Source organism: Alexandromys fortis, unplaced genomic scaffold (genome assembly GCF_014885135.2).
Source record: "Alexandromys fortis isolate MF-2015 unplaced genomic scaffold, M_Fortis_MF-2015_v1.1 scaffold_176, whole genome shotgun sequence".
Classification (NCBI taxonomy): Eukaryota; Metazoa; Chordata; class Mammalia; order Rodentia; family Cricetidae; genus Alexandromys; species Alexandromys fortis.
Window position 1 is genome coordinate 727,320 of NW_026068070.1, and position 20,141 is coordinate 747,460.

The following is a 20,141-nucleotide window of genomic DNA, read 5'->3' on the forward strand; positions in this document are numbered from 1 at the left end:
GCCTTGTATGTGTGTGATGCTGCAGACAAAAGAGCCTACTACTCACCAGACAGATGCTCTACCACTTAGCAGCAGCTTTTCTTCTTGAGTCAGGGAGGGCTTCACTATCTAATAGCCCAGGCTGGCTTGGAATTCACTTTAATATCCTGTCTCAGTGCCTCATGCTAGGATTATGGGATCTCTTACTGTGTTTCTAAAACAAGAAGTATGAGAAATGACAGCACCAAAGACAACTATTAAAACTGGGGAAAAGCAGGCATCGATGGCGCCTGTAATCCCTGCACTTGGGAGGGAAGCAGGAGGATCGGGACTCCAAAGCCAGCCTTGGCTATGCCTCAGATAAGTGATGAAAACTGAAAGAGCAGCAGAGGAGGCTTACCTTTCCCCACCTTGGGGGTGGCAGAAGCTGCTGCTGTGGGTGCTGCACCACAGTTCTCCTGTAGGCAGCACCTCTGGTCATCCATCCTGTTGCTCTGAAATCGCCGTAGTAAGTCAAAGAATCCTTCATCTCCAATACTGTCTGCACTGATTTTCTAAAACAGAAAGTCTAGTATGCTTAATTATTCCTCCTTTATCCTCAGGTCATCCGTGAACATCATGATGTAATCAGTTGCAAAAGGGAAAGGATAGATATTAAAAACAAAAACTGGCCTTTTATTTTCAAAAAGAATTCGAATGGCAATGTTGGTAATAAAGCGCTCCCATACTAACCCTACAAGAATCACTTAGTTTGTAACTTTTAATTCCTGTATTTCTTAGGCCAAAGCTTGGCTTGGACACTCAACTATGATCCTAGCTTCTTACAAACTGAGGCAGGAAGATCACAAAGTGAAGGGCAAGTCTGGCCAACTCGGTGAGTGTCCCAAATAGAATCTAACAGAAGTTTTGGAGATGCAGCTGTAGCTCCGTGGTGGATTACACAGCTTGTTCAAGGCCCTAGATTTAATCTCCACTACAAGAATAAAACGCCTCAATCTTCAGCGTGCAGTCATGCCAGCTGGCGGTGGCGCTGTGAGCTGAGAAATGCAGACCTAGGTGGGTGGAGCCACTGCATGCCTAAGCTACATGCTAGAGTGCAAACTGCCTGTGTGCATGTGGTCAGAAAGAAATGCCACTCTACTGTATGAGCAATACAGAGTTACCCCAGGCTCAATGACTCCGTAATAGGATTTAAGTAAGTTAATTTTTGTAAACTATCTAAGAGGAAAAGCAAGTGTGTTTTCCATGTGGGGACACCAGAGCTAGGGATCAAATGCATAAAAAGACCCTGGAAAAAACTTCAATTAAGTGTTTGAAGGGAGGAGGGGTTTGGAGTGCTCCAAACCTGAATAGTGTATGTAATGTCTAATACAAGCGATTGATTTTCCATAAGAATTGCAATAAAGGTATATACATACAACATGTTATAGTCCTAAGAAGGGAGTAAGTAAACTAGCTAAGGTCTCATGTATTTGTATTGGCTCTTTTAAAAATGAACAGGCATTTGCCAGTTGGAGATGTTCTGTACTGATAAATATGGTTCCAAAGGTTTGTTTACAGGACAGTGGATGGAAAGGCAGAGGTGGGTTAAGAAAGCATCTGCCTTTGTAGGCAAAATACTAAGTTCTCAACTTCAGTGGTCGTGCAGCTAGCGATAGGCAGTCTGTACAGATGCCTCGTGATCCAGGCAGCAAAAGCGAAAGCAGAGGGAGATGAAGTCTAGAGAAGAGACTGTAAATACCAGATGAAGACTGGGGAGGGGGGAAGTTTCTAGAAGAGACATACAGATCTGAAGAAAAAATGATGAGGCGTGGGTAAGACAGGAAAGGGAATCTAGAGGAACACCAGCTCTGGGGGACAGCACAGGACACCCTAGAAACGAGACGGAAAGAATAGGAGAGGTAGGAGGTAAGCTGGATTGGACATCCGGAAATGAAGTGCTTCCAAACTATAGTCATACCTTATCACCAAGATCTCGTTCTAGGCGCAAAGGGCCTGTAATTTACAATTCTGAACATCAAAAGCAGCATGGGGACTGGGCATGGTGAGGAAGACCTTGTCTCAAGAAGTTCAAAATGGAAACAAAAAACCCACAGTAGGTTTCAAAAGTACACACATTTTAGCTCGATTCAGGTGTCTGCGGAACATAGCCTGGAGCCCTAGTTCTGCTGCATCCCTGGCCCGTATGTACAAATTCTTCCTTTTGTTAGCCAAAAACCAAAGAAAGGTATACAGTCATCAGTGGAATTTTGATTAAAAAAAAACAACTTTTTTTAAAAATATCCTCATTGACTGAAAATGGGACTCGGTGAAGAATGTTCTGGTTCTCTATCAGGATACAGAGGAACTAGTTAGAGAGTTCTTTGATACTGATCAATAAGCCTTTATTTTAGAGTAAGTTAAATTCAATAAACTGGTATACTTAATGAAAACACAGTTATGGCTTCCGTAATAGGATGAGATAAAAGCTGATGCTACTAAATACTTTTTTCCCCCGTCTATTTAAAAATCCACTAGGTCTAGTGCTGTGGAAATGACTAATTCATTAAAAATAAAACCCTTGAATACCTGAATTCACTTTGTTCTGGCTTCAAGCACAAAATAAGTAAAAACTACTGTCCAGAACAATGGAGCAGTTTATTCCAGAGTAGGTCCCAGCTGAGACCCATCCTCTGACTGATACATGTATTACTTGTTTATCAGTGATTCAGTATGAACACAAGAAAACTAAAGTATCACAGTGGGCACTTAACATACATCCTCCCGGGTGATACCTTCTGAGGATTTGGGGCGCGGTGGTCAATGGAGTTGCTGGCGTCCTGAAGAACCTTAGTGCCGGTGCTGCCTTTGTACTTCTTCCCCTTCAGCCTGCTGACAAACAGCAGCTTTGCAGAGGGCTTGGCAAGAAGAGGCTTTTGTTTAGCAAGAATTTCACTGTTCCAGTTTGGGACCTGCAAGTTGTAGGTGGGAAGCAAGGCATGAAAACCCCAGTTCACAGCTCACAACCAGTGCGGGAGAACAGAGATCCTTGGCTGGTGTTTTTGTTACCAGACAAGGGGTCTCATGTAGCTTTCCTGGAACTCACTTTGGCCATGAGCCTTATGCCTCAGCCTCAAATGCTTGATGAAAAACCCATTCAACAAATTCAACAACACACACCATATAGCATCTAGCATCCTGTAAATGCTTTTATGAACGCTAAGAGTAAAAAAACAGTTTACCCAAATCCTTTGAAAATACATTTTGAACGGTCAGAGAAGCCTGTTATTCTGGCTGTAAATTACATAAAAATCTGTCACAGCTAGAAACTTGTAAGGATATGTAGAATTTTTAATTAAAAATTAGTATCTAAAGTTTATAATACTAATGATTTCACTAATACAAAATAAATCCTCTGTAGACAGAAATCACACACATACTCCCTACCTCTCTCACACAATGAAAACTATTTTTAATGATCGGATTCCTCTAGAAACTTTTAAATTACATTTGTTTACTGTGTGTGTCATGACATACACGCACAGATCAGAGGACAACTTGTGGGACACAACCTGTCTAGGTTATGAGGCTGAGCGGCAGGCACCTTTACACAGTGAGCCATCTCACAGGCCCACATTTTGGAACATCTTGTTAAAATTTAAAAAATATCTTAGATATGGACTTTTAGAGGCTAGTTATGCAGAAAGTATCAATAACATATAAGCCATATGCTACTTATACTAGCAGAAGACAAGGGCACTTAAGGGGATGCAAAGATGAACTTCTTCACACATGCTGCCCATGCTGGCCTCCAACTTCAGTCCTGCCTCAGCCTCCATGCTAGGGTTGCAGATGCATGCTACCATGCCCAGCTGAAAGATGTTCCTGATGTATGACTGCTGTATAGGAAACAGCATCTATAATATTCAAATGAATATTGGACAATTATTATCTGAAGTTACTATGGGGATGGGAAATTACTGATTCTTTTGATTCTTAAAATTTAAAAAAAAAAAATGTATACAATAGTCTGTCTACATGTATGCCTGCAGGCCAGAAGAGGGCACCAAGACCTCATTACAGATGGTTGTGAGCCACCATGTGGTTGCTGGGAATTGAACTCAGGACCTTTGGAAGAGCAGGCAATGCTCTTAACTGCTGAGCCATCTCTCCAGCCTGATTCTTATAATTTTTTAAAGTTGCTATAATGAATCTATTTTATAAGAAAGTACTTTATAATCCTGCAGAGGAAGAGGAGAAAGGAGTATAGGAGCCAGAGGAGTCAAGGACATCATGGGACAGCGCACACACAATCACCTAACCTGGCCTCATAAGGGACTCGTAGAGACTGACAAAGAGCCTGCATCAGACTGACCTAGGCACTCTGCACATGTTACAGTTGTGTAGCTTGGTCCTCTTGGGGGACTCCTAACATTGATAACAGGGGCTCTCTCTGACTCTTTTACAGGTTTTTGGGACCCTTCTCATACTGGGTCGCCTTGCCTAGCCTTAATATGTAGGGGAGTGCTTAGCCTTCCTGCAACTTGATATGCCAGGTTTTATTGATACTCATAGGAGACCTATCCTTTTCTGAATGGAGAAAGAAGAGAAGGGGATTGAGGGTGGGGTGGGGTGGGGTGGGGGAAAGGAACTGGAGAGGGAGGGAGTCGGAGGGAAGTATGGGTGGGGGCTACAGCCAGGATGCAAAGTAAATAGAAAAAAAACAAGTACTTTGTAATAAAGGCAGCAGAGGGGAGGCCTATTTCAACCATGTGAGTTAAGCTGAATGAGAGTGGAAATAGCCTTGATTTGTCCTCTATGACATCCTTCCAATTAGAATCTCTTCTCTGCACCTGCTGGGCAGTGGTGGTGTGCACATTTAATCCCAGCACATGGGGGAGGGGACAGAGGCAGGTGGATTTCTGTGAGTTTCAAGGTCAGCCTGGTCTAGAGTGAGTTCTAGGACAGCCAGAGCTACACAGAGAAACCCTGTTTCAAAAAAAAAAAAAAAATACAGGAAGGATGCATCTTGAATAAAAGGTACTTCGGCTAAAAAGGTGAGGAAAAGGTCCTGCAAAGTCAGCAGTAGTGAATATCTGTAATCCCAGATCTCCCCAGGGATGGGGGCTGGGGGAGCACTTGACAATCAGCCAGAAGCTTGTGGGCCAGCTATCTTGGCTCTTCTGTGCACAAGAGGGAGGAAGAAAGGGAAAGAGGGTGCGGTAGAGGAGAGATGTCTCAGAATGCAAGGTGGGAGCAGGTAACATGGCTCAGTGGGGAAAGCTGCTTGCGCCAAGGCTAATGGCCCACACGGTGAAGGGAGGGAACCAACCCATACAAGTTGTCTTCCGACTTGTGCACCCACTGGCACATATGAATGTTTTCTTTATTAAAAGGTGGAAGAATAAAGTAGTTCCCTGACTTCTACACATGTGGCCTGGAGACACATGGGCACATCATGTTCACACACAAATAACTTTGCAGTGATGTTGCTATATGTAATTGAATGACAAGAAGTATTGTTCTTGCTTTTAATCAATCTGGTATCCTTTCAATTAAGAATTTTGAGGGGAAGGTTTGAGACAGGGTTTCTCTGTATAGCTTTGGAGTCTGTTCTGGAACTCACTCTGTAGGCCAAGCTGGCCTTGAACTCACAAAGATCTGCCTGCCTCTGCTTCCTGAGTGCTGAAATTAAAGACATGCACCGCCACTACCTGGCTAAAACCTTTTTAACAAGGAAAACAGTTCAAAATAGCCAATGTGCTGTGTGTGTGTGTGTGTACACACATATATGTATATATCTCACATGGTGGCATGCTGTATTCACTCCTTTTGCACTGGTCTGTTCTGGTTCTATTTAAAAGCGAAAGTGATATCCACATAGGACAAGGCTGATGTGGGATGTCCCTCTGTATGCTGTTCTAGTACCATTGGGTAATAAAGAAGCTGCTTTGACTTATGGCAGGGCAGAATCTAGCTAGGCAGGAAATCCAAACAGACACAGGGAGAAACAAGGTGGTTTCAGACAGATGCCAGCAGCCACAGGAGAAGCCAGATGAGGGGTTAAAAAGCCATGAGCCTTGTGGTAAAATAAAAAACTGTAGGAAGATAAGGCCTACAAGGCTGAGAGATGAGCCAACCTGCAGTCTGCCTGAGGGCCTAGCCTAGTGCTGTCAGAGGTCCTGATGCTGCCTCGCCAATGAGGGATGGACATGCAATGTCAGTGAAGGGGAACGCAGCCTGGATGCTGGGAGGAGAGCATACAAGGCTCTCCCCATTACTGAATAAACGAGTCTGCCATTTGCCTTTACCTGACTCCCGGTGTCTATGCCATTGACACCGTGCCTTCTCACCCGCTCCCCCAAGGGAGCCGTTAGGTGCCCAAGCAGGGACTTGAACCCTGGACTCTCAGATAGAAATGGGTTAATTTGAGTTGTAACAGCAAGTTAATAATAAGACTGAGCTAATAGACCAAACAGTTTATAATTAATATTAAGCCTCAGAGTGGATATTTGGGAACTGGTAGGTGGGAGAGAAACCTCCAGTTACACAAGGCTTAACCTTTTTTTTTTTTTTTTTTTTTACTTAAAAGTTACTGAAATACTGTTGCAGTTATGGAAATTTAAAACATAAACCTGCCAACCTTTTCTGGTGTTAACTTCATAAGTTCCATATTTTCCATACTGTGTCTTCGTCCCAGCTTGGAGCGTGAACCTTTGTAAAAAATTAAAAAAATTAATTCAAATAATCCAGGGAGCCCTTCAGAACACAAACTTGGCATCGCTACATGATTCCACTCTCACATCTGATCCACAAACCCTCGTGGAAGGAGCACAGCATTTAAAAAGAGTAATTATTTTCCACACAACTTAAAAATAGAGTCCCTCTAAAACGCTTTGATGTCAGAAGCCACATTCTGGCTGCAAGCTAACCAGTGGTTTCTAACATTACCCCTTTATAATAACTGGTTTATATTCCCTATGATGCTTCAAAGAAACCCAAACATGTTGTGGTCTAAGTGAGTGAAATCACGGGAAAGCTGAAGGCCTTCAGTCTTGAGAGAATTAAAAATAACACCCTGGTTCCACACAGTTTCCCCAAGTTTGCTGTTTCCAGACAGGTTCACTGTCAGGACACAAGCCAGATAGAAGTCAAGTTTCAAAAAACCAGCTTTTGTTCATATTGCTCAATATTAAGTACAGAGTTTCTGTAACCAAACAAGCCTTTAAAAATTAAGTCGTATTTTTTCTAAAAATCTATTTCATGGGGGCTGGAGAGATAGCTCGGTGGTTAAGAGCATTGCCTGCTCTTTCAAAGGTCCTGAGTTCAATTCCCAGCAACCACATGGTGGCTCACAACCATCTGTAATGAGGTCTGGCGCCCTCTTCTGGCCTGCAGACATGCACACAGACAGAATATTGTATACAAAAAAAAAATTTGTTTCATGTGTATGGATGTCTTGCTACACGCATGTCTGCACCATGTGTGAATGTCTGGTGTCCCAGGAGGCCAGAAAGGCGTGTCTAGTTCCCCTGGAATTAGGGTTATAGATGAAGTGAGCCACTTTGTGAGTGCTAGAAACTCAACCCAGGTCCTCCAGTAGAGCAGCCAGCCCTTAAAAGCACAATATACCTAGACATGGCATTGCATGCCTGTTAGCCTCACTCTGGTGGCTGAGTCTGGAGGATACAGTGAGTTCAAGGCTAGCCTGGGCTACATAGTAAAACCTTGTTTAAAACAAAACAAGGAAAACAAACAAAACTACTGCCAAGAACAAAAGGACATAATATAAAGCATAGCTGATACCTAACATCCAGATTTAAAATATGAACATATAAATTTGCCATCGTACTTTCTTTCCCCAGGGCTAGAGATCCATTCTTGACCTTACTCATGCATCCCTCCCACTGAGCCACACCCTTGCCACAGACCTTTTAAGCACATCTGATCCAGTATTAGCACAGCTATCTCCTTATGGTAGTTTTTGTGTTGTGAATCCTTTTCATCCTTTTATTTTCAGTCTTACAACATCTTAGTATTTTACGTATTTCCCTTATTAGTAGATTGGATCTTATTTTCTCTAATTGGATACTCTAAAATGAAGCATTTGTATTTAAAAGAATTGTAGCTCCATTTGGATTATCTGGGCTATTTTCATATTTACTATGCTTACTAGTAAATTAATTGATTTTCTGATCTTGAATCTGGTTGAATCCCTGATTGATTTTTCATTATTTAAAGAATATGTTATTAGTTGCTGTGATCACAACCATGTAGATGAAACTTTACATATTTAATGAGCAGGAAGTCCAAGAGCAGAGCGTGTTGTGATTAATGGCACTGGTTACTCTGGGTTCTGTAGTCACTTGTGCTGCGTTAAAACCCGTTTGCTTTAAACACTTTTCCAGATTTGTTTTGTTTTGAGGATTTTTGAAACTTTATTCATGAGTGAAGCTAGTCTGTAAGTTACTTTCTTTTTTTTTAAATTTAATTTATTTATTATGTATGCAACATTCTGCCTCCATGGATGCCCACATGCCAGAAGAGGGCGCCAGATCTCATTACAGATGGTTGTGAGCCACCATGTGGTTGCTGGGAATTGAACTCAGGACCTTTAGAAGAGCAGGCAATGCTCTTAACCACTGAGCCATCTCTCCAGCCCCTGTAAGTTACTTTCTTGTACTGTTTATTTCTAGTTTAGGTATCAAGGTTATGATTCTCAAGCTGATGAACTTTCCCAGTTTTTCAGTTATCTGGAAAATGCAATGGTTATTTAGATGGTCCCTAGCTTATGCACTTTGAACATTCAGTAGAAACTGTTTACTGAGTTTGGATCGTCCCTCCTCCGTACCCTGGGTATCTGAGCAGGATATTCTCATGGTCTGGGCAGTTATAAAGTGGGAGGCAGTTTCCAGATCATCAGGGAAGTCCACCTGCACTCTTGTGTCTTGTTTAACTTGGATGTGTGACCCCATCAAAAGGTGGCGACAACTGTGAGCTTCCATGTTTCCTAGTGAGAAGACTTTTAATACCTGACCTAATTCTTTTTATGATTTGTTATGTTTCTAGAAATAGGTATTTCTCCTAGGTTTTGAAATAGATTCCTCTAAAATTATACTAAGCCATTCACCTTTTCAACCTGTACATCTATTTTGAGTGCTCCCTTCTCTCTCTTGTAGATTTGCTCACCTTTTTTTAAAAACCAAATTTAACTTTAAAGAAATCTTCATTGCATTTTGTCTGAATATAGACATGCATGCACAAAGTTTTAAAAAAATTCTTTTAAATACAAGTTTTGCTGAAGAACCACTACAAGTAACATGCTGCAAAAACTGAAGTCCAGAGGGGTAGAGAGATGCTTCAGTGGTTGAGAGCACTTACTGTCTATGCAGAGGGACCTGAATTCAGTTCCCACATCCACACGCTGGCTCACAATCACTGTAATTCCAGTGTTAAGGGCCCCAATGCCCTCTTCTGACCTCCTTAGTCTCCAGGCACACATGTGGGCAACACACATGCAGACAAAACATCCAAACACATAAAATAAAAAATTTCATTGAAACACTATATTTTCACTGTAACTTCTAAATTAGATTTAATCTTATTTAAGAATTCATCAATCTACAAGTTATTTAGAAGTATGCTTTTAAGTTTTCAAATGGATGTTCTATGTTTCCGTGTGTGTGTGTGTGTGTGTGTGTGTGTGTTTGTGTGTGTAACAGTACATGGGGCTTGGTCCTTGTGCAGGCTATGGGCAAGTGTTCTGTGTCACTAAGCCACACCACAGTCCTCTTTAGTTTTTAGGCCGGCATCACTGAGTTGCCCAGCCTGGTCTTAGATTAGTAGTGGGATTTAGAGGTGTGTGTCACTAGGTCCAGACTTCTATGCTACTTTTTCTTGATATTGATTTCCAACTTAATTGCACTGTGCTGAGGACAGACTATCTGTGAGATACGGAGCCTCTGAAATTTTTATTTTCTATATTGGGTTTAATTACAAGGGTTTAGGGTTAAACTTTGATTACAAGCTGTGAAGTGATCAGCATTTATATTTCATGAAGTCCATGTTTTTCATTTCTTAAAGATTTTATTTTCATGCATCTGCATATGTGTCCTGTGTTAAGTACGTATCTGTGAGTGCAGGAACCCGCAGAGGCCAGAAGAGGGCTCTAGATGTCATGTAGGTACTGGGAATGGAACATGATCCTCCGGAAGAGCAGCCAGTGCTTTTAACTGCTGTCCCAAGAATTTTCCCACCTTTCTAAAAAGTTCTATTGAAGGCACTGAACCAGGACATGGACTAGAACGAAAAAGGATAAATCTGTTCCAACGGTAGATGGTGAATAGAGAGGGAGGCAGAGAAAGAGGAGGCTCAGGAGCCGAGCCCTGGGCATTAGGGATGTACCGGATGGGGATGAAGAGCAGAGGACCCCGCAGGTGGAGTGAGCAGCTGCAGGAGATACTGCCGAGGAAGCGTGTGACCTTGAGAAGAGGTGCCAAGCTAGCATGCAGCGCTGGTGAGTGGGTTCCGATGGCAAGAGGAGGCAGAGGAGATGCTAGAGGGTCTGGAGCTAGGGCTCATGACAACACGTGACAGTTTTAAAAGATGAGAATTCTTACAACACACCGACTTCCAAATTAAACACTGGGAAACTTTATCCAGTTACAATAACTCATTACAAAGCACATTGCAATTTATTACACCCCCACTTCAGAATCTTTTATGAAATGTTCTTTGCTATCCTGTGATTATCAGGACAGACTTCCTGCCATTATCTCTGAGTTTAGAGAGGAAAAACTCCAGTGACAAAGCTAATTTTTTTCACTGGCTTTCAAGTATGAAATGTTGTGTCAATGTTTTCCAGACCAAGAATTTCAGTTTTTAATTTTGTGTGTGGGTGTTCTGTCTGCATATATGTCTGTCCACCACTTCTGTGCCTGGTGCTGAAGGCCAGGAGGGGAACAGAACCCTTGGAACTAGAGTTACAGCTATGAGCTCCCATGTCAGTGTTGGGACTTGAACTCAGGACCTCTGGGAAAGCATCCCGTGCTCTTAACTGCTGAGCCATCTCTCTAGCCCACAACTGTGAATCTAAGCTTAGGACGAATATATTTTTTAAAGGTAAATTTATTTATTGTTGGGGGTGGGGGCACAAGCGCCACAGTGCCCGCAGGGAGGTCAGAGGACAACTTTAGGGTTGGTTCTCGCTTTCTACTATGTGGGTTCTGGGGCTTGAACTCAGGTCACAAGGCTTGTTAGCGGATGCTTTACCCATTGAGTCATGTCTGTGGTTCATGAAACCAAGTTAAAAATGTATTTCTGAGTCACATACAGGTAGAAGATCTCCTGTGTTTTCTGATTTGAAAGAAGAGACAGCCATCCCAAGGTATTTCATCATAAGTGAAATGGGAGAGAAAAAGAACTTAACTAAGAATCAGATATATTGTAACTATTTGAAATATAAAGGGATAGGCAAAGTGTTTTCATTCTGGTATCTTATTTATAGGTTTCTGAATTAACCTACAGGTTACTCTAACAGCATTTGAGTATTTTTTTAACTAAAGAAAAGACTTACACCTTTATCATTCCTATGTTCACAACAAGAATTATAAAATGCCATATTCTGTGTTTATGGGTTAACTGAACTGTGTAAAAAAAACACAAAAGGTGGAGAAGTTACACTTCTGTCACATGTGGTCTCTGGGTACAGCAGACATGCATCACTAGAAATTTAAAAGAGCCTTTCTTTTCCTAAATGTAAAGTAAATCTTAAGCATAGGAAGTGGGGTTGTGTTGTTTTTTGGTCTGGTTTGTTTTTTCGAAACAGAATTTCTCCGTGTAGCTTTGGAGCCTATCCTGGAGCTCACTCTGTAGACCAGGTTGGCCTTGAACTCACAGAGATCAGAAGTGGGGGTTTTGAAAGCTGTTACTTACCATGTAAGCTGCCATCAAGTTCAATATTTTCAGACATCATGGAATTATTTGTGCTGTAGCTCAGACCAAGAACCATCTGCAGGTCTGAGAGGTTTAGCCGTGCGGTCAGTTCACCACTTTTGTCCCCAACCTGTTAGAGTGACAGAGAAATGGTGAGCATCAGCTCACAGTGCGCATGCGTGTATGTGCACGTGTATGTGTGAGTATGTACGTGCGTGTGCTAACAATTCCCCACCTGTAGCCACAGCGTTTGTGTTAGAGTGACAGAGAAATGGTGAGCATCAGCTCACAGTGCGCGTGCGTGTATGTGCACGTGTATGTGTGAGTATGTACGTGCGTGTGCTAACAATTCCCCACCTGTAGCCACAGCGTTTGTGTTAGAGTGACAGAGAAATGGTGAGCATCAGCTCACAGTGCGCGTGCGTGTATGTGCAAGTGCATGTGTATGTGTGAGTATATACGTGTGTGTGCTAACAATTCCCCACCTGTAGCCACAGCGTTTCTATGTTAGAGTGACACAGAGAAATGATAAGCATCAGCTCACAGTGCGCGTGCATGCGCTAACAATTCCCATGGTATCTGTTACCACTTCCATTTGCACATGAGAGAAATGAAGCTCAGAAATGGTATCTAAGCTCAAAGAGCCATCAGGTCTAACAAGAGTCCTTGGTTCTAAATATCAACTTTTTCTTTAAAAAACCATATTTCTCTACCCGGATAAGAAGATGGAGTGTTCTGGCAACATCCTATTCCCACATGCCCCAGCTCATTCCACTGTCTCCCCAGATGAAGGCAACACAGCCGCCTGTCTGCTTGCACAGCTGTAAGGCTGCTCTGGAAAACACCCCACAGCCTCCCTGATCTGTAAGCGACAACAGGGCAGGCCGTGGTCTCCTCTGTCTCATACCTCTCTTGAAATGTCCAAGTGCTTTTCAGCAAAATGCATTGCTTGATCATGATTTCCTAGAGCCGTGTATGCGTTTCCTAAACTCCAACATGCTCGTCCTTCGCCAATTCTAAAATGTAATTAAATTCACACGCAGTTGTCTGAAACGAGGTCTTTGTACAGAATAAATACAACCAAGCAGTAATTCAAGGATCAAAGCATGCTTTGGATTTACTTAACCTTTCAGATAGAGCAAGGAGGAGTCCAGACAGAGAAACGGGAATACTCGACACCAAACTCCAAGTCAAATATTAAAACATGGCAACAGTCTTTAAACTATGCCGTGGCCACCTTTAATTCCAGCACTTGGGAGGCAGAGGCAAAAGGCCGGAATTCAATAATGCATCTGCATTTGCCCTAACTCAGGGACAGGGAGCGACTTACCTGTCCTTGAGCTCCTGAGCAATTGCTAAATGCTTCAGATGATAGTCGATGGCCTTCTCGTAGTCCTGCAGCAAAGTGTACGTGTTCCCAAGACTGTAGCAGGACTGAGCTTCCACGGCTCTGTCTTTAAGCTGCCGAGCCAGCAGCAGTGTCTTCCTAAGAGAAACCAATTCGCATAAAGCTCATTTGAAATTCTGGTTCTAAAAGAATCATAATACTGACATTTCCCATCTCTTGTTGCTTTCTGCTGCCTTTTAAACAAGCCTGAGAGTTCAATTTATCTTCCATTACTTTAGAAAGTGAAAACCTGTTTTAAAGTGTAAAAAAAATAGATTTAGACTTTGAGTCTTAATAGCTCACCAAAATACAGCCGTGCTGAAGCATGAGATCAACTGCCTCTGGAGAGCAGAAGTATGTCAAGTATGTAGACGCTCTCTCCCCTCTGTGCTGGCGGTAACTTACACGTGTTCATGCACTGGCTGTCTTGTGCATATATATGTGTGTGTGTGTGCGCATCACGTGGAGGCCAGAGTTGCACCAGGCTGCTGCCTTCCTCATCAGTCTCTGATTTGAGATGGGTCTCACTGACTTGGCCAGGCTGGCTGCCCAGTGAGCCTGGGGATCTTTGTCCTTGCATCTCTACCCCAAGCACTTGAATTACAGGTAACACCATGGTGCCTAACTTTTGAGGTAGGTGCAGGGGCTCGAACTCAAGTCCTCATATTTGTGTAGTGAGTACTTTGCCAGTGAAGCCGTCTCCCTAACCCCAACATCTGTCTTTAATCCTACTGCTATCTTTACCCTCTGTCAACATTTATAATATTTAGGGAAAGTCCTTAAATGTGGGTTTATAGGACTGTGAATCACAGTACTGATTCATAAAAAATACCAAGCATTTTATTTAACATGACACAAATTCTACCTAACACATGCGGTATACTGTCAGCAAGAAGTTGGTGTAACGGGCTAGAACACGGTCTTGGGACAGCACTGTCTGATTCAGACCCTACCCTTGCTCACTGTGTGTTCGAGAACAAGCTACACAAGCCTCCTATCGGTTTTCTCATATATGTATATAGAGGCTGGGAGAAAGACCTCACAAGGCTCTGGGAACGTTGAGATGCACCGGGATGTATGCAAACTGTATCAGTGCTTAAGTCTACAGACGCCTGTGGATTCAATAATCTAAATGACCTTTTCCAGAGTTTCTGCCCAAAGCACAATCACTTCACCGCTCATAACTACTTCAAAATTGAAATATGGTAATAAGATAGGTCTTTTCAAAAACACAAATTTGAAGCTATATACTAACAATGATAATCTTTAGAGCTGTCGCCCTGGGAGGCTGCATGCTTACTCTAGTGGCTGGTCCTCACAGGCAGTTTTGAGACTTCAGAACTGCCGTCAGACCCCACAGTACGGCTGTCTCTGCTCCACCATTACTGTTTGTAAATGATCAGAGATCTTTCTAGGAGCAAATTCAATTACTTAGGTCTGTTTGCCAAGCTGCTGCTTTGTATCCCGAAAAGCATGGGTCACATACTTTTCCACGGGCCTGGAGACAATTCTGAAGGCGCGTTCCAAAAGTATCACTCGCCTGTGTTTTTGGAACAGAGGTTAAATTTCTGAGTTCTAGTCTACTTGCTGTGAGGAGCAACCCGTAACAGCAAACTCGTAACTTCTTTAGTCAAAAAGCCATCAACCAATTTGTAACAGAACTTTTAATATTTAACATAGGTATAACATTTAATAGCAAAGACTTTTCTGTGTTCTCGACTTTAAAATACAAGAAACTTGGCAGTTAAAAATCAACATGTATGCTATACTTCTCACATGACATACTAGGAAGGAAATGTCTTATCTAGTTAATTCAGTGGTTCTCAACCTGTGGGCCATGGCCCCTTTGGAGGCTGAAGACAGATAGCACCATTTAATGTTCTAGATGGACCAGAGCAACCTTAGCTTGTTCTTTCCTCTGTTTTTGAGACAGGTCTCACTGTGTTCCTCAGACTGGCCTGAAACTCACTTTGTAGACCAGGTTGGCATCAAATTCACAGAAATCCACTGCCTTCACCTTCTGAGTTCTGGGAGTAAGGGCATGTGCCAAACACCCAGATTTTTCTTTGTGGAGTAACAAAAGCAGAGAAAATGTATTAAGAGAACTAAGGATGGGTTGGATTAGTGACCTGGGAAAGACATACACCAAAAAGCCAGCACCGAGCTGGCGAGACGGCTCCGTGGTTAAGAGCACAGCACTGACTGCTCTTCCAGAGGACCCAGGTTCAATTCCCAGCACCCACATGGCAGCTCACAGCTGTCTGTAATTCCAGTTCCAGGGGACCTAACACCCATGGCAAAACACTAATGTATATAAGTTTTTTTTTTTAATTAAAGATTCCTTTTTAAAAAGCCAAATTGTTTTTGTTGTTGATTTGAGACAAACTATCTGAATCCCGTATACAGGAATCTCTGAAGTATCAGCACAAACCAACCCCTGTGTGTCTGAAGCCCACTAAGTGGAGAAAACCCTCAACAGTCCAGAAGGTACAGAGCAGACGACCTGAAGCTGGTCAGACCTTGCTACCATCAATTCCAGCCTACTGAGGGCTAGAGGGGCCCTGACTCAGAAGTGCAAGCTGGCAATGCTGCAGGCAGATGAGCAGAGCCTCAGCTTTGGTGGAGTTGATGCTGGGCAGAAGGAAGGGAGAACTGCTGGTTGACGGTGGGGCAGGATGGAAAAATTAATGGCCATTGGTGGAGATTAACACCCTTTTGTGTGTGTGTGAAAACGTTAATAGTCTTCCCACAAGACCTAGTTTTTTTAACCAAAACTTCCTGTTGGCCTCTGTTACCACTAGTAATTGAGTGAGATAAAACACACACCCTACACGCTAAACAGGTTCATAAAGGACCTTAGAAGTACAAAAGGTAATAAAGAACATAAAGGAAGTCATATTCTGCTATTAAGTATCAGGTAAAAGGCCACACTCAATGGCCAATGCTGGCAATGACAGCACTCAGGAGGCTGAGACAGGAGGACTACAAAGTCAAGGCCCCAGTCGAAACTCCCAGAAAAAAAAAAAAAAAAAAAAAAACTTGAGTACAATGTTTCCTGAGCGCAGCGTACCAGGTAAGTTCTTAACATGCCCAGTTCTTGTAACATTCCCAAATCCAGATCCTGATGGCCACACAGATGAGGAGACAGGCCTGGGAGCCTAGGCCCTGCCAACACGCGTCAGTAGCCGGGTCTCACCCCCAAAGCCCACTGTGATTTTACAGGCTACGTAAGGACTCGCTTTACATTGACCCACAAAGATATCCGACTAACCGGTAGTATTCTGAAGCGGTTTCGAATTCCCCCAGGAAGATGTATGCGTTTCCGAGGTTACTGTAGGCTCTCCTTTCGGCAGCTTTATCTCCGAACTCTTTTGCAATAAGGAGCCGCTAGAACATAAAGCCTTCGTCAGAGACACGAGAGAGCTGAAGACCACCCAATCATGGCCCTCCGCTCCGAGGAGGAAGTGGTCCAGCTCCATGTTTACCTGCTCGTGAGCTATAACCGCATCCCTGAAGTTGCCAAGGAGGTAGTGTGTGTTGCCAAGATTCCCAAAGGCCCGTCCTTGTGCTGCTCGGTCACCTAGAGCAGTTACTAACGACAGGTTTTCCCTTAGTGATGACAAAAAGCGGTGAGAGCGTAAGTTTAGGGGAAAGTTCTTGGTTGACTGCAGACAGGTTTTATTGTTTTCATAGCTGGGGTTTAAACCCAGGCCTAGGGCATGCTCGGCAAGTGCTGGCCACTGAGCTATACCCCAGCCCCAGAGTTAATCTGTTAGTCAGATAAAAGCCAGCTTACAGTTATAATGACAGTATCTTAAAGGCCCGTTCTGAGCGGGGCAGTATCTTCACTCACTGAAACAGCCGGCTGGAGGTCTTTATTCAGAGCCAGCAAGAGATGATCATGGAGCCCGACAGCTAGGCGATTGTTTGAAATCCTACTGACCAAACACTAAATTTACCCCAAATAAATTAAACTAAGCATTGGTGTTTCTTGCTTTCACCACTAAGGGGCACTGGTCTGCAGTTTAAGTGAAGAGCAGGTTTCTGCAGTACAGTAGCACTTCAGCAGCTACTGTTTCCAGTGCTTAGTTTTCAAGTTAGCCTACTTTTGTCTTTGTTTTGTTTTGTTTAAGACAGGACCTCAATATGTCATCCCAGACTCAGAATGTAGCGGAGGTTACTTCCAAACTGGGAGGTCAGCCGTGTGCTACCACAGCCAGTGAATCAGCTCACAGTTCCTACATCTTTCTTGTTTTCTTGTTTCTTCTGAGACAGGGCTTCTCTGTAGTCCTGGCTGCCCTGGAACTCGCTCAGTAGGCCAGGCTGGCTTCCAACTCACAGAGATCCGCCTGCCTCTGCTTCAGGAGTGCTGGGATTAAAGGTGTGCAACACCACCGCCCGGCTATTTCTGCATCTTTGACAAACTGGGAACCACCCTGTCACAGAATAAAAAGCACAGGAGGCCCAGGCCCACAGCCCCACCACGCACGCGCACTCACTCGTAGAGATCCACAGCTGTCTGCAAGGCATTCCTCACTTCTTCTGGAAACTCTCCGACATCCTGGGGCCCGGGACAACCAAAACTCTTCCCTTTGGCATGGTACACATTTCCAAGGTTGTAGAGTGCCCGCGCTTCTCCCACCTGGGTGGAGACGTCAACAAAGCTTACATTCTAAAGACGGAGGCCAGGGGTTTCTACTGCTAATCCCACGTATTTATTTAATGTGTTATTACCGTGTGTGTGCATGATGCGTGTGGTGGTGCACGTGGTGGGTCGCCCCCTCCACCTTCCTGCAGGTCCCCGGGACCGAAGTCAGTGCCCTTACCCACTGAGCCATCTTGCCACTCCCCATTTGTTTATAATATCCTCAATGCTGTTGTCAAGGAAACCAAGCACCCAATGCCCATCCACAGAGAATCAAACACATCATTCTACTCGCAAAGAAGGACCTTTTGCTATTTGCTTTTTCTATTTAAAAAAAAACTCTGTTTCTCTTTTGTCTATGAATATTTGACTTTACAGATTATGGAAATAACCGTCATCTGGTCTACCATCTTTATTACCTTGTCGCTGAGTTCTCTGGAGATGTCCAGGTGTCGCTGGCAGCACACTATGGCTTCATCAAAATTCCCAAGCACTTTTAAGGTGTTTCCAAGGTTGCCACTGGCTTTAGCCTCCCCCAGTTGATCTCCAATGGTCCTGGGACAGAAGTTTGAAAAGTGATGTTAAAACCATTTTTAAAAATTAAGATACAGTCGGGCAGTGGTGGTGCATGTTTTTAATCCCAGCACTCGGGAGGCAGAGGCAGGAGGATCTCTGTGAGTTCGAGACCAGCCTGGGAGTTTGACTTCGGTTTTTTTAAGCAAGTCAACTTAGAGAGGGAGAATGTCGAACGCTGACGTTACCTGGCGAGCGTTAAGTCGTGGTGGTGGTACTCTAGGGCTTTGGCATAGTCGTGTAAGTAGAAGTAAGCGTTGCCCAGCTGGCTGTAAATAGCACTGAGGGTTTTGAGGTCCTCGGTTCCAACTTGAACTGCAGCTTCAAAAAAGGACACGCCAGCGCGGCAGTCCCCTGATTTACACAGGCGCTCTCCTTCCAAGGCCAGCTCAAGGCAAGAAGCTTCCATTCTGCAAATTATATAGGACACTCAGAGCATCACAATTCCATCCGTGATCTTAACCCCAGTAATATAAACGAGGACTCTGTGGCTACTCTTGATCAGACGGGCGCTTAGCTGAGTTACATACACATTACTAACATTACAAAACAGTAAATGCTTAATTGAAGCAACAGCTAATTTGCCTGCTCATATTTCTCTGGGCCTCAGAGGTCTTTTAGATGGGGTAGCTAAATATCGTACATGGAGTTTATTATAAGTGGCCCGCCCAGAGTAACAACCCACTTTACTAGGGAGGCTATCTTAAACAGTGTTTCCATCTACCCATCCGTCGTTCCATCTGCCTTTCTCAGTCTCATATCACACACACACAAAACACACACACACACACTCCTTTTTCATTTCTTACCAGCACACAAGCAATTATCATCTAAAAGAATAAAGAAACAAAATATCTTGATTCACCAGAGAACTAAAGATCAAGAAGCTTTCCTGGAAAGCAATTAATTTAGATGGAAATGGAGGGTTTAACTGGTACAGCAGGGGGTGGAGGGCTGAGCTGGTACAGCAGGGGGTGGAGGGTTGAGCTGGTACAGCAGGGGGGTGGAGGGAGGGTTGAGCTGGTACAGCAGTGGGGTGGAGGGTTGAGCTGGTATAGCACCTGCCTTGCCAGCATAATGACCTGATTTCATTTCCCAGACCCAGGTCTGGCACATGCTTGTCATCCCACAATGGAGAGGCAAGGGTCCACAGGTGCGCTGGCCAGCCAGTCTAGCCTAGGTGGTGACCTTTAGAGCAGAGAAAAACTGTCAGAGGAGATGTATGGTCTTCCTGAGAAGGACAGGCCAGGCTGCCCTTACAGTCATACATTAAAATGTGTTTGTAAAAGTAGACTATACCCTGCTGGAACTAGAAAAGTATGGACTAAGATCAACTACGAGCCAACAGCAAAGCTTCAAAGCAGACTCCTGAATTAGAACAGGCAGGTGTAGCCAGCATCTCTAACAGGTAATCCTCAATTCTGCACTCAGGTAGCTTTCTCTTTAGCAATTCAAAAATACTTAGCCAATGTCTATTGCTTGTTCTATGACAGTAACTTTACCTTCCATGTATGAACTTACAAAAGCAATCCAAGTCAATATAACCAAGGCTAACATGTTTCAACAGTAGACGGAACCAACGAGACCAGGAAGGAAGAACTAAGTACACGGAAAGATGAAATCAGTCTAATCAGAAACGTAACC

The 20,141-nt window shown here is 43.6% G+C and overlaps 1 protein-coding gene and 1 long non-coding RNA gene across 4 annotated transcripts in view; both read right to left on the reverse strand.

The window, feature by feature from the left end:
• Gpsm2 (G protein signaling modulator 2) overlaps positions 1-20,141 on the reverse strand; it is a 42,973-nt gene that overhangs the window by 2,284 nt on the left and 20,548 nt on the right. For 2 of the 3 annotated variants that reach the window (XM_050120942.1, XM_050120943.1), the window contains 11 exons: positions 18,686-18,907; positions 18,344-18,479; positions 17,779-17,921; positions 16,765-16,888; positions 16,551-16,666; positions 13,223-13,378; positions 12,800-12,908; positions 11,893-12,022; positions 6,602-6,672; positions 2,754-2,930; positions 380-533 (listed from right to left, as the gene is read on the reverse strand). In XM_050120942.1, the coding sequence (XP_049976899.1) occupies positions 380-533; positions 2,754-2,930; positions 6,602-6,672; positions 11,893-12,022; positions 12,800-12,908; positions 13,223-13,378; positions 16,551-16,666; positions 16,765-16,888; positions 17,779-17,921; positions 18,344-18,479; positions 18,686-18,907 (1,538 nt within the window). Of the gene's footprint in view, positions 1-379; positions 534-2,753; positions 2,931-6,601; positions 6,673-11,892; positions 12,023-12,799; positions 12,909-13,222; positions 13,379-16,550; positions 16,667-16,764; positions 16,889-17,778; positions 17,922-18,343; positions 18,480-18,685; positions 18,908-19,579; positions 19,686-20,141 lie in introns of all 3 variants that reach the window. The other variant, XM_050120944.1, reaches the window with a different exon arrangement.
• Positions 8,445-11,872, reverse strand: LOC126487908 (uncharacterized). Its single transcript, XR_007588525.1, has 2 exons — positions 10,363-11,872; positions 8,445-10,257 (listed from the first exon to the last, which is right to left on the reverse strand). It is a non-coding gene; the product is annotated as an uncharacterized lncRNA (long non-coding RNA).